Here is a 25,314-nt window from a genome sequence, read left to right as displayed (position 1 = left end):
AAAGTTATGAGACCCTTACTTCCAATTAACTAGACATGAAGGTGTGGCTCAAGTGGTAGAATGTCTGTTTTAAGCAAAAAAAAAAAAAAAAAGCCAAACAAGAGCTTGAGGCTCTGAGTTCAAGCCCCAGTATAAACACAGAGAGAGAGAGAGAGACAGAGAGAGAGAGAGACAGAGAGAGAGAGAGAAAGAGAGAGATTTTAGAATAGTTTTAGGCTTACAGCAAAATTAAAGATTCAAAGTGCAGTGATTTAACATATGTCCTACCCTATACATAGTATCCCCATTAATAGCCACTCAGCACAGTAATACATTTGTCACACAGGTGAGCCAGCAACTCCTTGTGCATCAGTGGGCAAGGATCAAGTACAAGGGCTTTGATTGGCACTCCTCACCCTGCAGGCCAAGCTAGCTCTCAACAGCCAGGAAGGTTCTATTTTTGTTTATTCATTCATTTTTTGTTTTAGTTATCATTTCATCCACCTGTTCATTTGTTTTTATTACTTTTTTCTATGATACAGATGGAATGCAGGGCCTCATACATGCTAGTCGTGTGCTCTTGTCACTGAGCTGCATTCCAGACCTCCATGGTTTATTACTGTTTATCTATCTATCAAAGTGTGCGATCATGCTTTGATGATCACATTTCTTCAAGTCTAGATAGAAGAGGGGGATTATGGACGGGGAAAGGCAGACTCTTCTGGCATTGGCAGGTGGTCTCCTTTTGCCTCCACACCTGTACTCTGGGTTCTACTGGCCCCACCCCTCACCAAAGAGTCCATCCCATTGCAGGTAACAACAGGCCCCTAGGCTCGGATTGGCTGTGCAGCTTGGCTCCCTCTTGATGTGGCAGCCTCTGGCCATCCGTGTCATGGGAGGCATCAAGAAGCAGCTTGGGGACATCTTTAGGGCCCGAGCCCCTAAGACCTGCAGCCTCTGCAGTGGTGCTAGTTCTAAGCCTGAAGATGGCAGAGTTTAAGGCCTAGCTTACCAGTGACCTTGGACACATGACCTGCATCTTCTTTGCCTTTCTAATACTGGTAATACCTACAGAGATGCTGTTGGTGATATATAATACCTGTTTCTATTGGTTTCTTACCCGTTCTGATAGTGTTCTAATATTACAGTGTAAGCCTGATCACACCTATTTTGTAGTTAGGGAGACTGAGATTCGGAGAATTGAATTAGTCAGATCTCCAGCCCTCTAACAGCACACCTCTAGAGACCATGATTTTGACCTAAACATTTAGTTGGGTCTTGACACCTTAGCGTAGCCAGGAGTGGTTAGAGAGCAGATCAACAATCATAAATGTAACAATTCATAATTCCTACAGTTTCAGCGTAGCTTTGACCAGTGTCTAGTCAGGGGCATATTGCTTGGCCCACTTAGGACAGGGCAATCTGAGCTTCATTTCCATATTCCCTATACTCTAAAGCCTTTAAAAATGTTCCAATTGCTTAAGCTTGAACTTCCTACTTATCCTTTTATGCTTCTCTCCACTTCTATTTTTACCCCTTCTGACCCTCTACCGGGTACAGCTGGCTCCATGCATGAAGCCCATCACTTCTGAAAAATGGACAAGTTTCTGTCCTCAGGTATAGAAGATGAAAATAAGAAAGTAATTACTTTTTTTTTTTGGCTAAAGTAAGAGAACTCTTGTTAGTGGGCTCTTAAAATTAAAAGGGCAAAATTATTTAGCCTGTGACCTTGGTTTTCAGTTAAACAATTATATTTTATTCCTAAGATTTAGAGAATCTTGGCCTGGATCTCACATAAACTTGAATGATAACTGCCATATCCAAGAACCAAGTTAGTGCTTTTTTTTCTCCTTCCCTCCTTCCCTCCCTCCTTCCTTTCCTTCCTTCCTTCTCTTTTCTTCTTCTTCTGCTTCACTTTTTAGGAGATGGGGGTCTCTCTGTGTAGGCCAGGCTGGCCTCAGACTTGCTACATAATCCAGGTTGCTTGGAATTCAGATTCTCCTGCCTCTGTCTTCCAAGTGCTGGAATTACAGGCATGCATCACCACACCTGGTGCCACTTGTATTTCTTAACCGAATATTTTAAAATTCAGTTGCTGTACTTACTTTTTAATAAAACCTGTATATTATTACTTCAGTGGAGCACCTGCCATAACTAGAAAATACCTTAGAAAGAAATATAAAAACATCACTTTCACAGTAGCTCACACCTATAATTCTAGCGCTAAGGAGGCTGGGATCTAAGGAATGTGATTCAAAGCCAATCCAGGAAAGTCTGAAAGACTGCAATTAACCACTAAAAAGCTGGAAGTAGAGCTATGGCTCAAGTGGTAGAGCACAGACCTTATGCTCAGGAACAGCACCCAACCTCTGAGTTCAAGCCCCAGGACCAGCACAAAACAACAACTAAAAATTACACACTGCTTTCAAGCAGGCAAGACCTTGATTTGAGTTCTGATTTCTTGTTTAAAAGGGCAAATAAATTTGTCAAGCATTAAGATTACCCCAGTGTATAAACAGACTGGAAGAACCAACATGGGAATAATGTCCATGTGCTGAGATTGTGTTTAATACAGCGTATGATGCTGGAAGTCACTAGCAGCTGAGGTCCCTCATGTCAGCGCCATCTCCATCACAGTAAGGAAGTCAGAAAAATTTGATGGTTACCACCTCTACTGTGCCTTCCTAGGTTCACAGAAAGCAACTATGGAACAACTGTACCTGTCTGACGTTGTGGAGTGAAGGAAGCTTAATTTACAGAGGCCTGTAACTCCACTTCTGTGTCAGAGTATTGGGGCATGAGTAGGAAGGGCACTGGAGACTGCTTACATGCATCAAACCAAGGAAGAGATAGGAGATCTAGCTTCTACCCAGAAGGACCATGACTTGGGAGGGTGAGGTCACCAATGATTCCCCCTTTCACCCACTGACTTTCTCCCTTCCCAGCAAAGGGTCTGCTCCCTTCCAGGGCAGAGGCAGGGCAGAGATAGGCAGCATCTCTGTGTGCAGTTGTTCCCTGACTACCAGACTTGCTTTATGGGAGCAAGAGACACCAAGATAGAACTCATGGCTCTTTTCAGCATCATCTAATTCCACATGGCTGCAGGATGTAACACTATCCCTTGCTGTAAAGCATCACAGTAGCACTAAGAAGCAAAAAAAAAAAAAACATTCTGTCCCTGCCATGGTCTGTCCCACATGTCCCTAAGAGGGTGAGAAATTTGTGAGAGAAGAAAAGGAGCTGCTGAAATCTCTACTAGTTTCCACTGACCCTGACTACATTTCCTAGTGAGACATGGCTGTGACTATTCAGGACAGCAGAGATGGAGGCACAGATCAAGAGGAAAAGAGGTCTGCTTGGCTCCAAGCAGGCCATTCTCAAGCTTCTAGTAAGGACCTAGGACAAGAGTACAAATAAAAGTGCTTATGCCACATGTCTCCATATGCCAGCTGTTAGCCCAGTAGCACTTATAAGCCTCCTTCCACCTCGGCACACAGACCTTTGTAATGAGCTGGAAGCTTGGCTCAAGTCCACACTCACTGACTCTCAGAGTTCTTCTTAGTTGCAGATCCAGAGAGGTCTCCCAGGCACACATATGGGTTGTTCCAACCCCTTCCAAAGGCAGGCAGCCCCTCCTCCAGTGCCTAGTAGTGTGGCATGAAGGCTGCCTGTGGGGGCATGGAGTTAGGAAATGGCCCGGCTTGGCCCTCAGCACATCTGTCAAACAACTCTGATATGCTCAATACCTACAGCAAGTTCCAGTAGGTGGAGGGGCTATGAGCTCCAAGTTCCTACGACTCCTTGTTCAGGGGCTCACAAGGATTTAAGGACTATGTAATCATAAGAAGAGATGATATCTTATAAGCTCTTTGCAGTTAATAAGACACCGATGTGATCAGAATTTTGAGGTATGCAAAATGAATAAATACTCCTAAAATACAGAGACTCAGCAAGGCCAGCAACTTATCCAGAGCTCCCTAACTGTAAGCCCTGCATCCTGATTCTCCTAGTTATAAGAAGCTAGTCAGTTGGGCCTTACCCAATGGGACAGAGCCTGAGGCCCTGGAGCAGCATAAAGCAAGAAAAGAGAAATTTCTTTTTCCCTTGCTCACATCCTCCCAACAGGCCAGGGGGCAGCTGGTATGGCCTCAACAGGCTTAGTATATTTTGGCAACTGACTCCTTCCTTCCCCCTCCCTCCCTGGGAGCTTTCTGGACAGAAAGCAAGCCTGTACAACCCTCTTTGAAAGGACAACTTTGACAAAGGAAGACCAGACTTCTCCATTCTTAGCTCACAAAACATTATTAGAAAATGCAGTCAATCCAGTTTCTGTTTCAAAAAGCCTTGCTGTTTGGTAATGGCACATTTCCTGTTTTGAGTCTCAACAAACTCAGCAAGAATGAAGACCAGTGAACATCACCTCTGGTGCTAATGAGCTCAGGGGAGCAGGTAGGAGGCGTGAGTCTCTCCTGGCAGGAGGTGGCTCTCCACCCCCTCCCCACTCCCCCTACAACTCCAGGAAATCCTGGCAGGGGTGAGAGACACAGCTCCCCATCTCACACTTGCCCTTCTGCCCTCTGCTTTCTCACCCCTCCCATCTCCCTCCTGAATATTTATGATGGTGTGCCTCAGCTGAAGAGAGCAGGTGGAAAGGATGCAACTGGGCAGGAAGCCTCTGCATAGCAGTCTTGGTGGGCATCAGTGGAGAGGACACACCTGGCACTTAAGATGCAGAGGCCACCTGACTGCAGCCATGTTTATGGAGGGTTGAATGAGGGTCTGAAATGCAATGGCTCCTTTAAAAATGGTCTAGCCCTGAGGCCTGAGCCGGAACAAGAACAGATGAAGCTCCTGCTCTCTGCTCTCACTCTGGGCCAGGGGCAAGCTCCTGCCAGTGCCTCATTTGTCTTCAGGAGCACAATGGTTCTTGAGGTGGTGCCTTTAGACTGGCAGCATCAGCACCTCCTGGGAACTTGATAGCAGGGTGAACTGCCAGTTCACACCCATCCTGTGGAAGGGCAAGTTCAGGCCTCTGCGATCCTCCAAGTACTTCCCAGGATCTGATGAGCCACTGTATCTGCTGTACAGAACACCCAGGAGCTGGATTCAGGAGTGTGCAAGCTGGGTCAAAGCCTAGCTCTACCACTGAGAGCTGCATGCCTTAATCTCAGGTGGGGCTCCTCTAGAGTGAGGGATGACAGAGGCTGCAATGCAGCTGACACATCACTCCATGCTCCCTCGGCTTCAAGTGGCAGTGGTTCTCTGCGTTCTCCAGGCATCAGATGAAACAGGGGTCTTCCACAAGGCCACAGAAGAGATGCTACAGGCTGATGTTCCAGGTGTACTGAGAGGTGTGGTCTCTGACTCAAGCCCAAAGCCATTACTGCATCCCATGACCTGGATGGAAACTGAGTGGATCTGGTTCACATCACAGATTCCATAAAGGGTAGCCTTCCACCTCTGGAAGCAGCGGGCAGATTCTATTCTGCCACAATCTCTTCCACCTGCCAGTCAGCAGGACGTACTGCACTCATAGGCAGAGGCTGCCCACTGGGTAGGTCTCTATCTCTCCTTACCAGAACAGTACCAAGAACCCCCCTGTCCTACTCCCTCCCCACATGAGGAAGATGAGTGGTCCTCCAGCCCCCATGGATCAACTCCCTTGTCATCACCAGAACTCTAGGACAGGCACTGCCTTATATACACTAGGATGCTGAGACATAGAAAACTTAAGTCTTACCCGAAGTCACTCTCTGATGAACAAGAGACAAGGCAGGTTCAATACAAGGCAGACTGGCTCTCAAGTGCTGCCCGTGGACATGAGTACCATCTGCAAGGGACAGAGTCACATATACTGCCACACATGGCCCCAGGGACCCTAGGAACCACTTATTCCACCCAAGGCCTTCAGATGAAGGCCTGTGTAAGGTTCTTAGAAGTAAGAATGACATATGAAATCCAGGAGCACTAGAACATTATGTCTTGGTTGAACTGCAGGGAGTGGGCTGGGCTTGGGCAGTGACACTACTGGGGAGATGCAAGTGGGGAACGTATGGGGGGGGGGCTCTTTTCAAAATAGGAGCAGCACAGAGCATGCTCAGTCTGGGAGAATCTTCTGGTCATCTCAGGTCTGGTGTTTGCCGGTGTCACAATCAGCCAATCAGCCAAAGAACTGAGGTTTTGGGGGGACCAGGGGACATGAATCAATTCCAGCTGTTGGATGCCAGGACCTCATTAACAAGGGTTTTTATTGAGTTTAGAACAGAGGGAGGGGAATAAAGATATGTGGGAAGGCTAGGGTTACAACATGAGGCACCATTTGCATACAAGTGATAATTGATCTTATCTTAGGAAGCTGGAGGGAAGCAATGAACATTCCAACATTAACATGGACTCTCATTTTCAACACATAGGGTAGTCATTTGACCCTCTGTATTGCCTAGACGGTTGGATCTTTCCAGGGCTCCAGTCCCAGCATTCTGGGAACTTTTCTGAGATTGTCATTCCAATCTCTTGGCCCCTACAGAACTCAGCTTCAGCTTGGCTTACAGGGGCCTAATATGGTTCCATCAAGAGTCAGGGGTTGGAGGTAGTGGTCTGAGGGCCTTCAGCTCTAGGTATTGTCTATCAGAAATAGGAGGTGTGGCCATCTTCTGTCAGGATGGGGTGGGGGGGTGGGGCCCACTGTGGCTTCCTGCCTAGGACTGGAGAGCACTGATGCCTACATGGCCAAACTCTCTACCTTATTGTGTGTGTTTATAAGTGTTGCTGCTTCAAGTGCCTCTAAAGCCTGCAGCTTCTGTGCTTGTGCCTGCGTTCATGATGGAGACAGGGTAAGCCTATGGGTGCCTCTGAGGCTCTCTGAGCCAACCTGGGTTCATGTACAGAATTTATATAGGCAAAGCACTGATCTCCAGGGCAATCCTGGACCAGGAATTGGGCAGCAGGGTAGATGAGCTCTCCTGGAGTAGAGGTTTTTGGCTCCAAGACTAGCCCCAGCCTCTCCTAAGAACGAAACCTCCTTTACTGAGTCCAAAGCTGGGCAGAGCCCTAGGCTCCTCCTACCACACTCTGAGCTGATTGGTTGGTCCCATGTACCCTGGCCTGGGCAGCCTGCATGAGGGGCCTTTATTCAAGTCTGCTCATGTCTCCTCTTAGAAGAGCTTGTCATCCACCAGCTGAAGAGCCCACTAATGCGGACTTTTGTTTGTTTTAAGGTATTGGGTTTTAAATTCAGGGCTATATGCTTGCTAGGCAGATGCTCTTCCATTTTAGCCATATCTCCCAACCCTTTTCCTTTAGGTTACTTTTTAGAAAAAAGCCTTACACATCTGCCCAGGTAAGCACTTAGACTGAGATCCTTCTGCTTCACTTCCTGAGTGGCTGGGATTACAGCTGTGACTACCACAAATGGTTTGTTTTTGAGAAAGGGTTCCATAACTTTTTGCTTGGAGTAGCTGGAATTACAAGTGTGAGCCACAGCTCTTGGTTTACCTCTGCCTTTCTTTACTGAATAAAAGAAGGAAGTGGAATGTGCATGGTCTGGAGATATATGAAATGTAACATTTGGGATGAAAACAGAAAACTTAAGACAAAGGGAACTTCACAGCCTCCCACACAGGAAAATCCCCTTCCCTTCAGCAAGCTGTCCACCTTCTCAAGTGTCTGGGCTGGCTGGATTCACAGATCACTTGAGCTGGAGGCCATATTCTGGGAACAAGCTCTGCTCACCTGGTCACAAGAAACTTAAGACACAGAACAATCAAACCTGAGTTGCTGCTCACAGTGAAAGGTTTGAGGTAGGGGAGGGGAAGAAGGATCCTGAGGCCCACCCTGTCTACCCATAGCCTGGATGTACATTTTCACTTCCCTTTCTCCTTTCCTGGGCATGACTGTACCAGTCATACCCAAGACCAAGTCCTGAAATACACCCACTTAGGTGAGTAGCAGCTGCTACCAGTTCCTGCTTGCCAGTCACCCTGGTTTTTCTCCCCCAGGAGGAAGGGCAGGTGGTCCCTCTCCTCCTTTCCCCTCACTCCAAGCTGACCTCAAGCCATTTCTCTAATGCAAACACTGCCCTTCTTCTTTGAAAGCTACCCATCAACAGAGCACGTGGGACCCCCACGACCCCATTCCCTCTCAGCTATGCTGGCTATTTCTATATCACTGCAGCCAGGATGTCACCAGCCAGACCCCTGCCCCAAATCACCCACAGCATTACACCGGGGAAGGGGGAGCCACACAGGGAGGTGGCAGCTCCTGGGGCAGGGGGAGCTTGGTTTGGAGGTGCTGAATTTAGAAAACCTCTCAAGGGTATCAATTCTCCAGCCTTGGAGAGGGAGGAGTATGAAGCGGACAGCAGGGAGTAAACTACTACCATAGGGTGGATTACCAGCGTTGCTTCCCCACTAATCAGAGTCCCTGGGAGGCTGCACATCATCCTGCAGAGCATAGCTCCCCACAGATCTTGGGGTGGTTGAAACTTCCCAGGACAAACTGCTCTGCTTGTTTCCCTCTCCCCCGCTCTTGCCCATCCCCAAGCCACCCTCTCCCTGTGATGGTCAGCCTTGCCAGAGCTTTCCAGGCACCTAAAGGAACCTGGGGTCAGGCATTGCAACTGGGCGATGAGGCCTGGGAGTTGTCTGTCCCCAGAGGCCCAGAGGATGAGAAAGAGGAAGAAGTGTAAGAGGAAGAGGAAGAGGAGGAGGAAGAGGGAGAGGAGAAGGAACAGGAGGAGGAAGAAGAGGAAAAGGCAGAGGGCATCACAGCTGGATATAGCCCCTCTTCATCTAGGCAAGTTTAAAGATCTAGGTTCTAGAAGGACTCACTCTCCTCTTCCCTGTAGGTGCAGGGTGGAAGAGCATTAGGGCTCTTGGGTAGTGTGTATAACCCTTGGGGTTCCTACATCTTCTCTTAAAATCTCCTCAAATTAGGGGCTAGACCTATAGCTCACTGGTAGAATGCTTGCCTAGCATGCATGAGGCCATGGGCTCAACTCTATTGCAAACCAGCAAACTCCCAAATATCCCCAAGTTATCCAATGTTAAGATGCTGCTTCCTGCTGAGGTCCTGACTGACAAACATTAACAGGGTTCCTGTTCAATACCCATTATCTACCATGCCCCCTATCCAAAGGTCTAGATCAACCATGAAGCCCACAATCCACGTCTGAAAACTCAGGTCTGCCTTGCTCAGTCCTTGCCCAGGGAAATCTCTGGAGCCACGCTGAGGCCAAGAGTTCAGGAAGCCTGTCTCTCTGGTCCTTCATTCTGGACTTTCACCCACAGAGCACAGGGATTAGTGCAGACTTGGGTGCTGGGGCTGAGGGACTGGCCACTGGACTGGACCTCAAATCCAGGGGACTCCTTCAGAGTAGAAAAGGATGACCAATTCCCTTTCATCTTGCTGTGGCCTGGAAGAGGCAAGGCTGGAGAGTACAGAGCGCTACCACCAGGTTCTGGCCTTCACAAACCAATAGATGCCATTCATTAGCTCTGAGGGCAACACTTCGCTTTACAGCCCTCTTCAAATGCTCCAGTAGTGTGTGCAGGTATCTGAAATGTCTCTCCTTGCACAGAACTGGCAAGGGCATTGTTCCCCAGGGCCCTAGAACCAAGGAAACCCCGATGGGCTCTGTTCTCTACATCAAGAGAAACATGAGCCCCCTTTTCCCTGCCATTCAAGACCCTGGCCACCAGCTTTGGGCCACCAGCAGCCCAAAGCTATGTGCAGCACCGATGCTCTGGCTGCTCCTCCTAGATGAGGTGCTCCAGCACAGCTGAGCAGGAGGTGCCTAGAGCCAGGCCTGCTATAGGGTAGAAGGACATCACCACCCCAGTGGCTTCAGCTAGCTCCCGGGGCACAATCTTGGGCCCATAGATGAGAGCAAGAGTGCTGAGGTAGCCGTGGCTGAGCCCCAGGAGGCAGGTGAAGAGCATGGGGTAGACATCAGACTGGAAGAGCATGGTGGTCAGGTGGGTGCGGGGCTGATAGTTGCACAGCATAAAGAGGGGGACGAGGCAGGTGCGCAGGAAAACCAGCCCCGGGAGCACTTTGCTCTTGGGGCCTGGCACCTGGATCCAGGCAGTGATCTGCCGGCCACAAAGGTCAGCAAAGTTGTACAGGAGGAAGACGGTGAGGGGCACGAAGAACTTGGTGGTCCATGGTGAGCCGGAAGCCTTGTGCAGGGACTCAATATTGGTGGAGATGGCAGGGAAGATGAGACTGCTGATGAAGAAGGTATAGATGATGCAGAAGCCCAGGCCAGCAGTCTTCTTCAGGATGGGCCGCAGGGGCGGTGTGTGGGACTCTTGGGATCTGGGGAGAAGCAAGGGGGAACTGGGGGAATCCTGTGGTAGCTCCTCCTCACCAGAATAAATGTGGACTGGATGCGCTGGCCTCATGTAGTACCTGTGGCAGGAAGAGCAATGTGGTCAGAGGGCCACGGTGGTATGGGTCATGTGGGGCTTCCAAGTATACAAAGTGGGAGCCTGCAGTGTACCTAGCTGTGGCAGGTGCTCAGAGCAGCATACAAAGTACAAGCCACAGAGGGTCCAAGTAGGTCAGCCACCTGGCCTTTGCTTAGTCTCAGTGTCCTCGCTTGTAAAGTGGAGACAGCCCTCCTGCCCACACTTAATAAGTCAAAGGCTCTGAAGTGAGTAATCTTGCAAGAAGGTAGTCTGGGAGCAGAAGAAAATGAAGGATAGACTCGATGGGTCCTGGAGACTGGCAAGCAGTCCACAGAGCTGGAGAAGTGAAAAGCAGAGTTGGGGAGTTCTGTTCACATCCTGGGGCACTGGGGATTGGATGACTGGTTTTCTAATTTGTGTAACGGAGTAAAAATTCATAGCAACCCCACAGGAACAAGGGTGTGCAAGCACTGACTAAGACAAGTCCCTCCCCCACCCCCACCAGCTAGGCTGAGCCTGCACAGAAACAGGGTGCATTCAGTGACTGGGATCTGTTGTTGCTTGAGTCTCACTTCTGCTGCCTGCTTTCCAACCTTCCCCAAACTTGCAGACTGCTGCTTCTTCCTAGCCACCACTGACTGACCAAGCAACTGCTGAGCTGGGCTCTGCAGTAGGACTGGAATAAAGCAGGACCTTCCACAAGTTTCTGTCCTCTCGGAGCTTGCACTGGGGGAAGGGACAGACAAAAACAGGGACTGCTGATCTAATTAGATGAGGAACAGAGCAAGTAGACACCAGCCATCTGTCACTGTTGTCAAATGAAGCCGGAGGGGCAGGTGGGGTGGGATGCCCTCTCACCTGGCATACTCCAGCCGGGGTAACAGCAGGTAGAGCCCCATGCAGAGCCCGAGGAAGATGGCTGCAATGAGGAAGAAGGCCACGGCACTCTCCTGCACATCTCTGGACACTGCCAGGTCCACCATCAAGGCCACGGCGCTAAGGGCCCCTCCCATGGCTCCTCCTGTGGTGGCAGAAGGTACACAGAGATGGTCAGGGTGGCACGAATTGGTGCATGGCCCCTCTACTCACACCCAAACAAGCCCCTGTGTGAAAATGCCCAGAGTTACAGGCAGACATCCTGAGACCAGGTAGGCATGGGGCAGGAGATCTGAAGGCCAAGTTCTAGAGTTCCAGGTGGAGTGGTTGTTCCATGTCCTCTACCCACGCACTTCTGTCTCCAAGGAGGCCTTACCTATCTGCTCTGGTCCTGGCTTCCTAGGACTCTGGTCTCCATCTTTACTGCCCTACTAGCAGAATCCCAAATTTTAGACTCAGGGCCAGAAATCTCAGTAGCTCGGATCCCCTTTTCTCTGCCACTGCCACAAACCATCTACTAGCTCAGGGTGCTTTCCTGGCTTGGGTTAGCCCACTGCCTCCAAGGCTATCCCATCTGAGGACATCCTTCCTAACCACAATTCCTGAACCTACCATGAACTCATGGAACTTCCCTGTACTCCACATAGGAGTGAACATGCACTACCCACACATGTAGACTCTCTCTCTCTCTCTCACACACACAAAGTCTGCAACCTGCCAACAACATACAAATGCTGTCCCTGCCATGGGTTCTGACATGTGATCATGTGAATGTTGTCACCATCCTTTCACTGCACCTAGAACCTACCCATCCCTGCTCTAGGAGACAAATGGATGCACATCTGATCTTGACATTGCTTCATGCTCCCCCTGCCCTCTCTCTCTCTCTGTGACCTTGAAGGCTAACCTGACTTCTCTGGGCCAGTTTGCTCATGCGTGAAATGGGAAAAAAAACCCCACCTGGCACTACTGCTGCTTTGAAGACTGAAGGAGCTGATCTCCAAAAAGGACCAGATGATGGGGACTGCCCACCACACTGGTGTTTGGTTGCTCCTGGGAGGCAGGGCTGTCTTCCCTTTCTTTAAACTTTCACACTAATGAGATGTTACTCAGTACTGGCCAAGAGCCAGAGACTTGGGAATCCTGCTGTAATGCAGAGTAGGCCATTTACTCTCTCCCCTGCCTCTGTTTCCCTGGAAAATGGGGCTGACTATTGTACTATCCATCCCAAGAGAGTATAGTGAGCAGGAAACAGTAGGAGAGGGAAGGTACCCAGGGCCTGGTAAATGTGCTGGGCTGCAGAAGGTCAATGCTTCAGAGCATCTGAGAGGCTGATTGCAAGCCACAGGGCATAAACTGGCCCCTGAAGACAGAGTTACTTGGTCATCGGCAGGTAGTACTTTCCTTTGGGGCAGAGAGGGGATGGCAACCCATGAGGCCCCTGTCTACTGTGTGAGGCCCAACCCTGCTCCTCCCATGCCCAGAGCACCCAGCATCGCCATGGCTTTGCAAGAAGCATCTGCCCCCAGAGATGATTCCTTCCCCCACCTTTCCCAACATATATTCCACTAGCATGCTCAGAACCTTCAATCACAGCTTTCCTACTGCTAGCTGTGTGATCTTTGGCAAGTCCCTTAGCCTCTCTGTGCTTCCATCTGCTCATCTATTAAATGGAGGTGTTAAGAAGAGCCACCACCTTTAGGGCCATTGTAAAGATTCAAAGGATTATTTCATGTAGAACAGGGCCTGATGCTGAGAAGTGCTATGTACTAAATAAACCCGCTCTGATTCCCACTTAGGTATTTGGTTATTTCTGTCCTTCTTACATCAAAGCATTAACAACAGGTAAACCCTCCGCCAAGAGGATCCTCACTTCTGAGAAGCTATAATCCCCCAGACGTTCTGTGAGCAGTGGGGTTATATTTGGGAAGACTTTAGGCATCTGCCCTGAGGAGGAGATCTTACTTTCCCCTCCTATGTTTCCCTTCTCCCTCCAAGTTGTAGAGACTTTACAATATTATCGTCAACCACAAACCAGGCCTCCGGGAGCTCATCCTTCATGACTCCCTATGTTTATCTCATCAGTTATGGAAATACATGCAAATGAGGGGTTAAGAAAACACCAGTACCAAACAAATGAATTGTTCTTCAGATGCTGACAAGATGCGTGCAGAATTCACAGATGGGCTCCTCTGACAAAAAGAAGGGGGTGTGGGGGGGGGCAGGGCCTATGGGAAGCTGAAACACTTCAGATGGTACAGGTTGCTGGGTGCTCATGGGGGTCACACACAGAGGGACCAGGGGAAAGAGAGGTGCGTTTATGTGGACTTTCTGAGAAATTCCCAGAAAACTACTTCCCTAGAGATCTGTAGCTAGAAGCTGGATGGGAAGGACCACGTGTTAACACGAATGGCATATGTGGGCCACCAGATCCTGGAGAGGTGACCAGCAAGGCTGGAGCTGTACTGAAAAATCCTGGTAGATTAAGGGAACCAAGGAGGGAGAAAATCCTTCTGAGGCCAAGGTCAGAGGAAGGGTTAAGGTCTGGCAGCCATTTCCTCTGCCCAGACCTGCCTTTCTTGAACCATTGTTGGGGCAGGCTGACGGTACTCAGAAAGCTTAGCAACAAGTTCGTTTTTATTTTATTTTAGGCCCAAGGCTTTCCTAGGATAGAGCTAGCAGCCTAATCCTATATCAAAAATGGCAAAGAAAAAAATGGCAAAGAGACAAGCTCACATCTACGCTCTGATCCAAAGAGAGTAATTGCCTCAAGTGCTGGCAGGAGAGGGATTTAAAGGCTCAAGAGGAAAGATAGAGATCTATTAGTGATGTCTGGCACTGGCACAGAGTAGGGAGGGGCTATCTGCTTGTCAAGGTACTTGTCATCCCTGCCACATACTACTAGCATGATTAACTCATACCCACTGCAGCTCCTTTGTGCAATGCTTCTCAGGTTGGCATATGTTTAAAGCATTCCTCTGCACAAGGGAGGGTGTGTGTGTGTGTGTGTGTGTGTGTGTGTGTGTGTGTGTGTGTGTGTGTGTGTGTGTGTGTGTGTGTGTGTGTGTGTGTGTGTGTGTGTGTGTGTGTGTGTGTGTGTGTGTGTGTGTGTGTGTGTGTGTGTGTGTGTGTGTACACAGAGCAGCAGAGCCTTCAGGCTTGCTGCAGGGTATTCTCTGGGTATCACAGGGACACTAACTCAGTCTGCTCAATTTACTTCATGGGGGTATCTGAGTGAGAAAAAAGAGCCAAGATCCTGATAATGGGCATCAAAAATTCTGCTAGAATGGCTGTGGGCATGGCTTAGTGGCAGAACACTTGCCTAGCAAGTGCAAGGTCCTGAGTTCAGACTTCAATGCTGCCAAAAACCCAAACAACACAATTCCTGTTAGAGAAGTCAGGCTAGGTCAGGTCTGAGTAAGCCCACGGGGTGCCGCTGTCCAGGTGAGCACAAATTTATTCACTAGACTATGGATTTGAGAAGACAGTCTTGTTCATCTTTGAGGCCCACACAGAGCAAGTCCTTCACAAACTAGAAAGAGAAGAAAGGGAGGAAAATGAACAAGAAGGGAAAGGGAAAGGAAGAGGGCAAATAAGGAAGGGAAGAGAGGAAGGAAAGGAAAACTAGTTTCAGAAATGACATTTGAGGGCTGGGAAGATGGCTCAGTGGTGGAGTGCTTGCCTTGCATGCATGAGGCCCTGGGTATGATTCCTCAGCCCCACATAAGAAGAAGAAACTGGAAGTGGCGCTGTGGCTCAAGTGGTAGAGTGCTAGCCTTGAGCTGAAGAGCTCAGGGACAGCACCCAGGCCCAGAGTTCAGGTTCCACAACCGACAAAAAAAAAAAAGAAAAAAAAGAAAAAAGAAATGACATTTGATAGCAGACTCAGGTTTCTACAAATGTCCTAACTGTCTCCCCTCCATTTGCCCTCTTCAAACGACTTCTACTTCTACATACCCACTGATACATGTGGGTCTGTGTCTTGAGCCAGGCGAGCTAACAGCTACATGGCAGTGGCCCTATGTGGCTTTCATGGCTATGTCAAAATACAGCTCTGCTGGGCCTTTTGGGATGTGACCTGGCACCATGCCACAGGGCAGCCCTAGAAGCCATGGTGAGGCCCATGTGGAAAGAAGCCAAAGCCACTGGCAGTCATCTTGGAAGTGGCTCCTTCAGGCTCCCTGGGTACCACCTTCAAGGTGTTCCCTCAGCCCCAGTCAAGCTGTCCCTGCCAACTCCTTATTTATTTTGTAAATAAGTTAAATGACTCTGAGTCTGGGCTGTTTGTTCTGCAACAACAGGGATTAGATATACACTATCTCCTTTTCTAGAGGGGTCACCATGCTCACCTCTGGTCCCTCCCATGGCCAGCCTCTGGCCAGCCTCCCGAGGCTGAGGCCGGAGCTTGGCCCTTACCTGATATCATTGCCTGGGAATTCCTCATGGGGAAAAAGCCTGTCAGACCAAAGATGCTGCTGCTGAAGATGGTGGAAGAGCTGCTGACGATGACCACGCTGACAATGGTGACAGTGAAGAAGCCTCGGGTCCAGGAGGAAGTATCCACCTTTACTAGTGCAATCATCACCATGAAGACAGCCAGCATGATGGTCAGCGAGGTCAGGACACGGACATGGACTGGAGCCCTGAGGTGAGAATCCCAGAACCAGTTAGAAATCTCACAGGCTTCCATAGGGTCAGATGGGGAGCTGTCTGGGGGAAGTGGGTGGGCAAGCTCCATGGGGAGACTGCCTGCTCTGCTGTGGGGGGAGGGGGGGGGGCTGGTTGAATCCTGGCTTCCTCATCACCAGTCCTGTGGTCTCAGATGACTCGGGTATCCTGGCTTTTGCTTCTGTCCAGGTCACACTGGAGGAATAGATCCACTTCAAGGGTGTGGGGGAGGGGGGAGGGAAGGTGAGGCTCCAGGAAAGTGACCTGTGCATTACGGACAGCAGGCCCCAGCTTAGGGCAGACACTAGTAGACATTGCTGCTTGTTTCCTTTGCTATGAAGCTCAAGGATTGGATGCCATGCAAGCCCCAACCCCTCCTATCACAGTGCTAGCTTTGTCTAGTGTCCAAACTGAGTAATCAGCTCTGGGCTTCCGTACCTGAAACTCAGCAGTGAGAGATGGAGGAGGGGGGAATCATCACACAGTCCCGAATTCAAGACAGGTGTTCTTCTAAATGCTACCACTCATTTCCCATACCAGCTCTGAAAGGTAGCTATTCTTCCCTATCCCTGGTACACAGAAGGAGCTGAGATCAGAGGGGAAGGAGCTTGTTCAAGGTCACTCAGCTGAGACCCCAGGAGGCCCAACTCCAAGCTGTCTTAGAATGATGCCCTACTTCCACCCAAGGGACAAAGGAGTCTGCATGGCACAGAAAGGGATAGGTCTGGGAAACTCCCAGGAGATTTCAGCTGGGTTGAGGGCTGCTGAGGCCAAATTAGTGCAGACTAAGTCCAGGGTCCCACATGCCAGCACCACCACCCTTCACCGAGCATCTACTGCATTCTGCCTGCCTAACCCCTGCCTGCCCTGGGAAGACCTCAGAGAAAGGAGCAGTCAGAGAAAGAGTACTGCTTAATCCAGGAGAGAGAACACCAAGTCAAGGCTATGTAAGCCATCAATTAGACTACGCTTTAAACTAGAATGATCTTTAGTTCATTTTGCTTGTAGCTAGTGTGTGTGTGTGTGTGTGTGTGTGTGTGCGCGCGCACGCATGCGTGTGTGTGCATGAGAGAGAGAGAGAGAGAGAGAGAGAGAGAGGAGAGATCATATTAGATATACACAGATTTTTAATTTAAAAAAAAGAAAAAAAGACAAACTTGAAAGGTAGAAAAAAATAGAGGCCTATGTAGTAAATAGGTGGGAAGGGGGAGAGGAAGAAAGGGCATTTTCAAGGTATGTTCTTAGCCCAAGGCTAGCTAGTCTTCTGGTCTTTGGAGAAAAATCTCGCAGGGACCAAGTCTGCTTTGCAGATTGAAGCTAAGGATGTAAAGGGATAGTTTAAGGTCACAGGGTGTCAGTGGGGAGCTGGGACAGAAAGCCAGAAGTGCTGAACCAAGGGTAGTTTAATCTGCCACCGTGTGTTTCTATGAAGCTGCCCTTGGACCACAAACAAGCAATGAACAATTACTGTGCAGAACTGTGGATGTGGGACCCAGGGCAGAGCAGCAAGAGGTGCTGTGTCATTAAGCACTCCAGTGAGAGTCCAGTTTGCTGACGTTGCTACAAGTCCAGGACTTGATCCTCAGAGTGAGGTCAAAGAGGCTGTGGTGTTTATCTACCTGTCCCCATATCCCACCTGAGAATGCTCCTCCATGCCAAGCTGGTCTAGGGAGATGGCTGGTTTCATAGCCCGCACCAGACCAGCCTCAAACAATGGATACAAGACTTGGCTGGATGTCCTTTCCCATTGGGACTGGGTCAGGGATCTGCACACAGGCACATCAGTCTACCGTGGCACTGATCTGCGAATGCTGGTGGATGTCTAGGCTGCTGTCACCTTGTCAGCTGTGTGGGGCAAAACTGCACATGAAATGGAGTCTTGCAAGGACCCACAGAGCCAGGGATAATGCAAAGATCTCCTACATCCAATAATGCCTGAAGGGAACTCTGACTCAAACTTCCCATTAAAGAATGAGTAAATCTTTTTGTGTTTTTGAACCCATGAACACAAAGAGGTCCATCAGAGTTTTAGGGAACAACACAGAAACTCCCCAGAGATACAGCAGGTATCCTGCCCACATGCTCTCCCTCTAAACCTAAACTTTAGGGTACATTGGTCCAGAACCAGGCTGGAAGAGACAGGCAGTTAACACCTTGAAAGATCAGCCTTCATCCAATGCTCCCATCACCCCCAGCTCCCTCCCTCCCTCTCAGGTATGTGTTCTACCCTGGTTCCCTGAGATTTAGGCAAGACTGAGCTCTAGTGGTACTGTGTGGGGACTGAGTTGACAAGCATTCTCCCCTGGCTCCCTTTCTTTCCCTTCTTTCCTACCTTCAGTCCCAAATTAGCTACTCATTGAACCCTCATCCCAGAATCTGTTTCTGGGAACCCTCACATCATAATGGCTAATAAGGCCCCAACCTAAGATATATCTGCCCAGGCCTTAAAGGGGTTCCAGCCAGGATGGGGTTGTGGAGGAAATCAGGTGGAACAGATGGATGCCTGGAGGTTAGACTGTCCATTGTAAGTCTACACTAGGTGCTCATGGCTAAGCCTTAGTCCTGACATTCAGGGTGACCCTACACATTCAACCCTGTCACACAAGGCCACCTTCTCTTGGTAGTTGGACTGCCCCAATCACACCCAAGTTATAAACCAGCAACAGTCTGCCAGGACTCACTGTATAACCTTAGGCAAACAACTGACTTCCCTGTCTCATTTTAAAAAAGAAGTTGGACTAAATAAAATGAAGGTTCCTAATAGTGGCAATTCTAAATCTGAAGAAATTCAAAAGGAGACAGACGCACCTGGTAAATACTGGCTGGATGTCCAAAATGACTAGCAGGGTGTAAATGACTAGCAGGGCAGCAGAGAAGAGTGGGGGATTTCCACACTGTTCTAAATCTCCCAGCTTCCATCATCTTTTCCACCCCCTCAGAGACAGGAAATTGTCCCACACTCCCATCGGATTCTGATGGGCTAAAATGTCCTCCCCAGGAACTTGTCGTTGCTTGAACATGAAGGTAGCTTTGCAGAAAACTGGAGAACATCTTATTCAGGCTGTTTCAGGGCAGTAAAGAAGGGAGGAGTGGGATGTGGGAGTATATGCCAATTGTACCACAAAAGCATGGCTGCCTTTGCCCCTCCCCATAATTCTCACAGCTGCCCAGGGGCCTCAGCATTTGCCCATTTCCTTCGGTCCAGCTGCCCTCCATCTGCAGGCTCCAGGCCTTGGAGCCACCTGGGGCTTTTTCAAAACTCACCCCATGGGCATCATGAGCCACACTAACCCCCACTCTGCCTCTCATTCCTGGCAGGGAAAGTAGCCCAGGATGATAATGTTTTGGGGAACAGTAAAGGCCAGGTAGGTGCTGCTGGGTGTCAGAGTTCTTCAACTTGGGAACAAAGCATGGTCACAATGCCAGCTATGTCCCACAATGCCAGGGCAGGCCACGTTGGGGACTGTGGAGATCCGTAGGGAGGGCTGCTAGTCCCTACCTCACTTGCCAGTGAGGGCTTAGGACCCCAGGGGACTGATTTCTTCATAAGTCTCCAAAATGTAAATCCTCCTCATAAGTATTTATGATACTCCAGATTTAACATAATAAAACACTTGGCGATTATAGATGAGCCAGTCAGAGAAAGCCAGGGTGCTCCAGGGGGCAGAAAAAGAGACATTTCAATTTTCGCACATGAAATAAAAAACAGCTTAGCCCAAAACATCTTCCCACAGCCTGGAAACAGGTGGAGGGTAGGAGTGTTTCCCAACATGGCCCTCGGTCCTCCTGGGCAAGGGCAAGGGCAAGGGCAGGCTCCTGGCTGGTGGACCAGCTCCCCACCAGCCCCTTCCTCAAGGCCTCCTTCCTGCTCAGTAGCCTGAAGTCTGGAGTATGGAGGTAGGGATAAAGCCGGGGACAGGGAAGCAGGTGTCCAGAGGTCCAGCTGGAACAAATCCTGACTCCACCCTGAATGGCCAGGTGACCTAGACTGGTCACCTCCATTGGCTGTTCTCCTACCCTCAAGCAGAGTCAAGAGAGCTTCCTGCTGACAGGTGCCACCATGCCGTACCTGCAGGACAGCTGCTCAGATATGCTGATGGGTCTCACTGGAGCTTATTCTACTGGGCCCTGAGGCTGGGCCTTTGTGCTGCTGCTAACCTTAGTCCTAGGCTGACTTCCAGCCTGCTGGACCTCCATGACCACTGAGGGAGAGACCAGGGGAGACACAGCTGGGCCATCCTGTCGTGGCCCTGGGTCTCCGCCCACCTTCAATTTGAAAGACAGGGTGATGTCACTCCTCCCTTCAGGGTCCCCACATATCCTGATGGGCATGAAAGTGGGTAACTGGGGCATTGCACCTTGTACCCTTCAGATGGGGAGCTACAAAGGGCAAGAGAGTTCATTCATGAGAGCCTGGGCAATCACAGCTGGACCCACACCTCATCCCTGAGGCAATCAGCAAGTGGAGATCCATAAGAAGCCCAGAGGAGAAATGGCTGGTGTTTCCTCACATTGTGGCTGCCCTTCTCCTCCTCAAACCTTGTCTGCCATGCCCTTGCTCTCCTCCTTCCTTCCAGATACCTCCAAGGATACTGCTCTGCTGGTGGTGATGGTCACATACCCAGGTGATCTTGGCAACACTCTTTCCTCCTCCTCCTGGGGATGGGTTCTCAGTAGGCTGTGCCTCCCCTGGGAGGACACTAACTATAGTCCTGGGGGCCAAAGGTGGGATCAGAGGCCAGATGATTTGTTGGGGATATGAAGCCTGCAGGCCTGTCTGAATTCTTTCGTCTCTTCTAGATTGTACTTGAGTTTCAAAGGGGTGCAAATTCTCTCTTCCTATGGAGAGGTGGGGGAGGAGGTCCCCTGGAAATGGAGTGGGCATGGTAATGGCTCTGACCTGTCAATTGGGGTTAAAGTGACACAATGTGACTTGGCTGGTCCAGTTGCAAAATCTGCCAGGGATTTCCCTGGCTCTCTTGAAGCAATTGCTCTTCAGTGACAATGTTACCTCCTGTTACCCTGTTGCCCACAGGTGAGGGAAGAGGAGGAAAGACAAAAGATGAGAGGGAATGAATGGCTTCCAGCTCTACCTGCTCTGACTGCACCTGCATGAGGTACATAACCGACCTGCCTTTCCCACCCGCATGAGAGAATCTAATTACTGCTCCTGCTTCTAAGCCATTATGCTTTGAGCATATATTACATACAGAAGGGATCACTGCAGCCCTATAGCATGATACATTTACTAAACGTATTCAAACTTAGCATTCATGTACTCATGCTGCCCTTTCTCCGCTATACCCAAAGCAGACATCACTAATCGAGCACAGCATACACCTTGAGGCCAAGATCTGCTTTAGAAACATGTTCAACCATGGAACTGGAAATTGTCTCAAATTGGTCAGAGATGAGTAAAACAGATGTGCATCTGTGATCTAAGGTTTCAAGATGCTCTGCCCAATTGAAGGCCAAAGAGAAGCCACCATTATCATTTTGTGGAAGCTTTGGGAAAATGCAGGCAAAGGGGCTATAGCTACTACCTTCCTAAGCTCAAATTGAGGATGGTGAGGATCATGGGAGTAGGGGTACAGGAAGTGAGAGGGGTGTCTACAGGCCATGTCAACTCGATGTTCTTTTAACTTGAAGGGAGGTATGTGTCCCCACATACCTCCTGCGAGCTGCTGATCACATGTCCCCAAGCAGGGCTGGAGAACCTCTGGCTCCTGCCCTGGCACCCCAGGCACCTGACCTCACATATGAGCTGTGAAGCCAAGGCTGAGCTACTCTTACTTGGGCGGCTGTCACCTAAGCACAATAAAAAGCAGTCAGAGATGAGAGGGAAGGGGAGGGAGGAGACAAGGGTGGAGGTCAGAGAATGGGGAAGGTAGCCTACCTGTTAACAAGCAGGAAGTTGGCCATGAGGCACAGCAGGGAGGGCACGGTGCAGGCGATGGCCAGGTAGCTCTCAAAATAGTTCTGGAAGCACAGGAGTGGGGAGGCTGCTGCAGTCACTCAGGGGTGGAGATAAGGGGCCACCCCGGGGTAAACACAGGGCATCTCAGGAGCCGGCTGCTCCCACTGTCCCCAGATACACCTAGGAGCCTTGGCTAAGTCCAACCCAGCTCACATGTCCTGGCCTACCCCACCTCTAACTCCAAACCCCTACTCAGTCACTCAGGCAACAGCAACTGATGTTAGCTGTGCTCACACTGGGTTCTAGGGAGGAATCTGACATTGCTCCTGTCCTTAGGGAGGCCCATAGTCACACCTCCTGTATCTGTACACCAATACTGCACAAACTGAGTATAAGGAAGGGAAAAGCTTTGTACAATTAGCCTTCTCTTGGCTCACCGTCACAATGCAGCAAACTGCCTCTGTTTTGCTGTGACTCAGGACCAGGCCAGAGCTTCTAGGAATGCTGAGTTCCATTCTGGCTCCAGACTCACTCCCTCTGGCAGAGCTTCTCCAGAAGGCAAAAGCTGCTTAGGGGAAAGTGGCTTTTAGAGTGGCCTGGATGAGGACAAAGGGCATTTTGCAGGCAGCAGTTTGGAACTCTAATGAGGAATTCTTGATTATGGTCTGATAACCCTGAAGCTCAGGTCTCAGCATGCGAACCAGGCATGTTTGTCAGCACCTCAGTGCTGCCCTCTCATTACCACGAACCCCTAGTCCACTGGAGGGGCCAGGATTGAGCTCCATTGGTATAGCACGTGTCTAGCATGGGCAAGGTCCTCCCGCATATCCCCAGTACTGCAAGGGTTGACTCTCTTGGCTTTAGTCACTGTGGGTCAAACCATGAACCCCACATGACTAACGATAAATTTTAAGCTGTGTTGAGTTTATACATATTGAATATTTACTGAATAATAAATACAATCAATTTTATGTGAATTATATCATGTAACTTTAAATACGCAAAGAGTATTCCACTCTGGAAAGCCAGAAAAAGATAGCATGAATTAGGACAGATTTCCAGGACAGGCATAACCTGTGCAAAGAATGTATGTCAAGCACTTGCTAATCGTAGGACTTGGTAAAGAGTCAGACATGCCTCCTGTTCACTAAGACTGCATCATGTCCTAATGGAAGCAAGACAGAGCAGGAGGTCTTTAACAGTTCCCAACACCATGAGACAGCAAACCAAGGGGAGGAAAATCATGAGGTGCTAAGGAGTTCTAGGAAGGATAGTGGGAAGAGTCCTTGACAAAAGGGGACCAAGTGTGGGCTCAAGTGAAGGTACCAGAGGAGGTGGGACCATAGCCAGATCTTGGAAGCATCAGAATTCTCCTTTCTAGGTAAATCTGTTAGCTAGAGCAAGCAAGAATGCTGTGGTTCAGTGTAACCCCCGCTTTCACTATATTTGATGTCAGTATAACATGTGGAGGAGATGGGGGCAAACAAGTCGTTTAAGGATTCAGGTGGACCTGTTGCAACAATGAGAAGTACAAAATGTCATGTCAAAACCAGCTTTACAATGTCGGTGGGGGGGGGAGGGGGGTATAATTGGGTGGGGGGAGGGGGGAGGCTGGGAAGGGAGGTGAAGGGTAAACAAAGGAGGAGGCTGCAATGCTTGGTAAGAAATGTATGCATTATCCTGCCCATGTAATTGTAGCCCCTCTGTACAGTATGTTCTCAAATAAAATAAAATAATATTAAAAAAAAAAAAAAAAGAATGCTGTGGTTATGGGCCCCTGCTGGTCTGTGGCACAGTCCCTTTGGAGCCCAAGAGGGCTTTGTGCTCTTTGAAATCTGTACCTTGAATGTAAGGACTCCAAGGCATGGTAATTAAAATGATAATCATGGCTGGTGCGGTCCATCGACCATGAGCCTTAGAAATAGCCTTTGAGCTGCCACCTTATTGTCCCTGTCCTGATGGGCTCAGCAGAGCCTAGACTTGTGGGGCAGCCAGTGAATTACATCCTGATACAGTAGCTGGACCCACGTGAGGCACCAGAGAGTGACAGAGACCAGCCACCAGGAAGTGAGGGCTGCAGAGGGGAGCTGGGACTCCCTGGACCCAGACTCCTGGGCAGCTCCCTTCCTCCAGGGGTTGTACACTCGGTGACAAGACCTGTGGGATAGAAAATCAATTTTTATTTTCTAGAGCAGGCTCAGGTTCCCTAAATATTTTAGGGATGGGGATTTTCCAGGTAACTGAATGTTCCAGTTTGTTAACAGTCAAGCAGAGGCAGTCCTTTAAAGTTAGAAAGCTTTTTAAATATTGACAACTGAAAAGGACTCCCTGTCCTTTTCTCTGCTGATGGAGACCAGTGCTCTGCTTCACAAAGAATGTGTAAGGTAGGGAGCACAGACCCAGCAGTAGGCCACTCTTCTGTCAGTACCAATGGGAAGTGACAGGGGCCATGAGGGTTGGGTAGGAGCATCCTATGGAATTTTTTTTTTTGGGGGGGGGTCCGGTCATAGGGCCTGAACTCTGGGCCTGAGCGCTGTCCCTCAGTTCTTCAGCTCAAGGCTAGCACTCTACCACTTAAGCCATAGTGCCACTTGTGGCTTTTTTCTTTTTGCTTATGTGGTGCTGAGGAATTGAACCCAGGGCCTCATGCATGCAAGGCAAGCGCTCTACCACTGAGCCACCTTCCCAGCCCCCCTATGGAATTTTTTGTTAAACTTCATCACAATTCAAAGATGTGATTTTTTTTCTTAATTATTTGTTGCTCTTGCCTGCGTACAGAGGCCTAGCAAAATAAGGTGTAGTGGGAAGATGTTTAAGGTCATTTCATGACATCCCTGCCCCCTGCCCACCGAACTTTGCAGTGGTTTCTTACTCAACTTCCTGCTGGACACAGGGAACAATGCATCTACCCATGAGGGCAAGAAGGCCATGCTTGCTGGACATACTGGTCCTGGTCAGCCTTCCCTTGTCAAATATTCTGAGAAAATTCATTTTATAAATGGCATGTGCTGATTTCAGGAAACTGGAATTGGTTTATGTGTGGCCCAGATCCATTTGCCAGAGTCTATGTCTGCACTGCTTGATTTTCAGGCTGCATGCAGTGGCTGTGGGAGGGGCCAAGGAACCTTCCAGAGGGTGGAGATCAATACCCAGGTGGGGATCAATACTCAGCTTTGACCAATGAGAGGCAGGAGATGGGAGCTATGAAGATAAACGGTGCTTCTCATCACTATTCTGAAATGTGGTAGCTCCCAGGGCTTCTCTGCAGACATGTCATATTCCTGAGCAGCAGCTGGGTTCTGCTGCAAAGCTAGGTCCAGTTCAGGGACCCCACAGCTAATACCAGCCTGGTCTTCTTTCCCTCTAACTCTTCCTGCTCTAGGATCCCAATCCTGATAGTGTCCCCACAGGTGTGGCTTCAAAAAGCCTTTCTAGGACTATCCAGTAATAGGCTCTTGATGCACT

The 25,314-nt window shown here is 49.5% G+C and overlaps 1 protein-coding gene across 2 annotated transcripts in view; it reads right to left on the bottom strand.

Moving 5' to 3' along the window:
• Positions 1-6,209: 6,209 nt before the first annotated feature.
• Slc29a3 (solute carrier family 29 member 3) overlaps positions 6,210-25,314 on the bottom strand; it is a 37,080-nt gene continuing 17,975 nt past the window's right edge. The window contains exons 2-6 of one of the 2 annotated variants that reach the window (XM_070020514.1): positions 22,287-22,414; positions 21,829-21,911; positions 15,681-15,907; positions 11,247-11,409; positions 6,210-10,389 (exon numbers count right to left, since the gene is read on the bottom strand). In XM_070020514.1, the coding sequence (XP_069876615.1) occupies positions 9,735-10,389; positions 11,247-11,409; positions 15,681-15,907; positions 21,829-21,911; positions 22,287-22,364 (1,206 nt within the window). In that variant the 5' untranslated portion in view covers positions 22,365-22,414 and the 3' untranslated portion in view covers positions 6,210-9,734. The remainder of the gene's footprint in view (positions 10,390-11,246; positions 11,410-15,680; positions 15,908-21,828; positions 21,912-22,286; positions 22,415-25,314) is intronic. The other variant, XM_070020513.1, reaches the window with a different exon arrangement.

This window comes from Dipodomys merriami, unplaced genomic scaffold (assembly GCF_024711535.1).
Source record: "Dipodomys merriami isolate MVZ:Mamm:240054 unplaced genomic scaffold, mDipMer1.0.p SCAF_14, whole genome shotgun sequence".
Classification (NCBI taxonomy): Eukaryota; Metazoa; Chordata; class Mammalia; order Rodentia; family Heteromyidae; genus Dipodomys; species Dipodomys merriami.
This window is presented reverse-complemented; position numbering and strand designations above follow the sequence as displayed.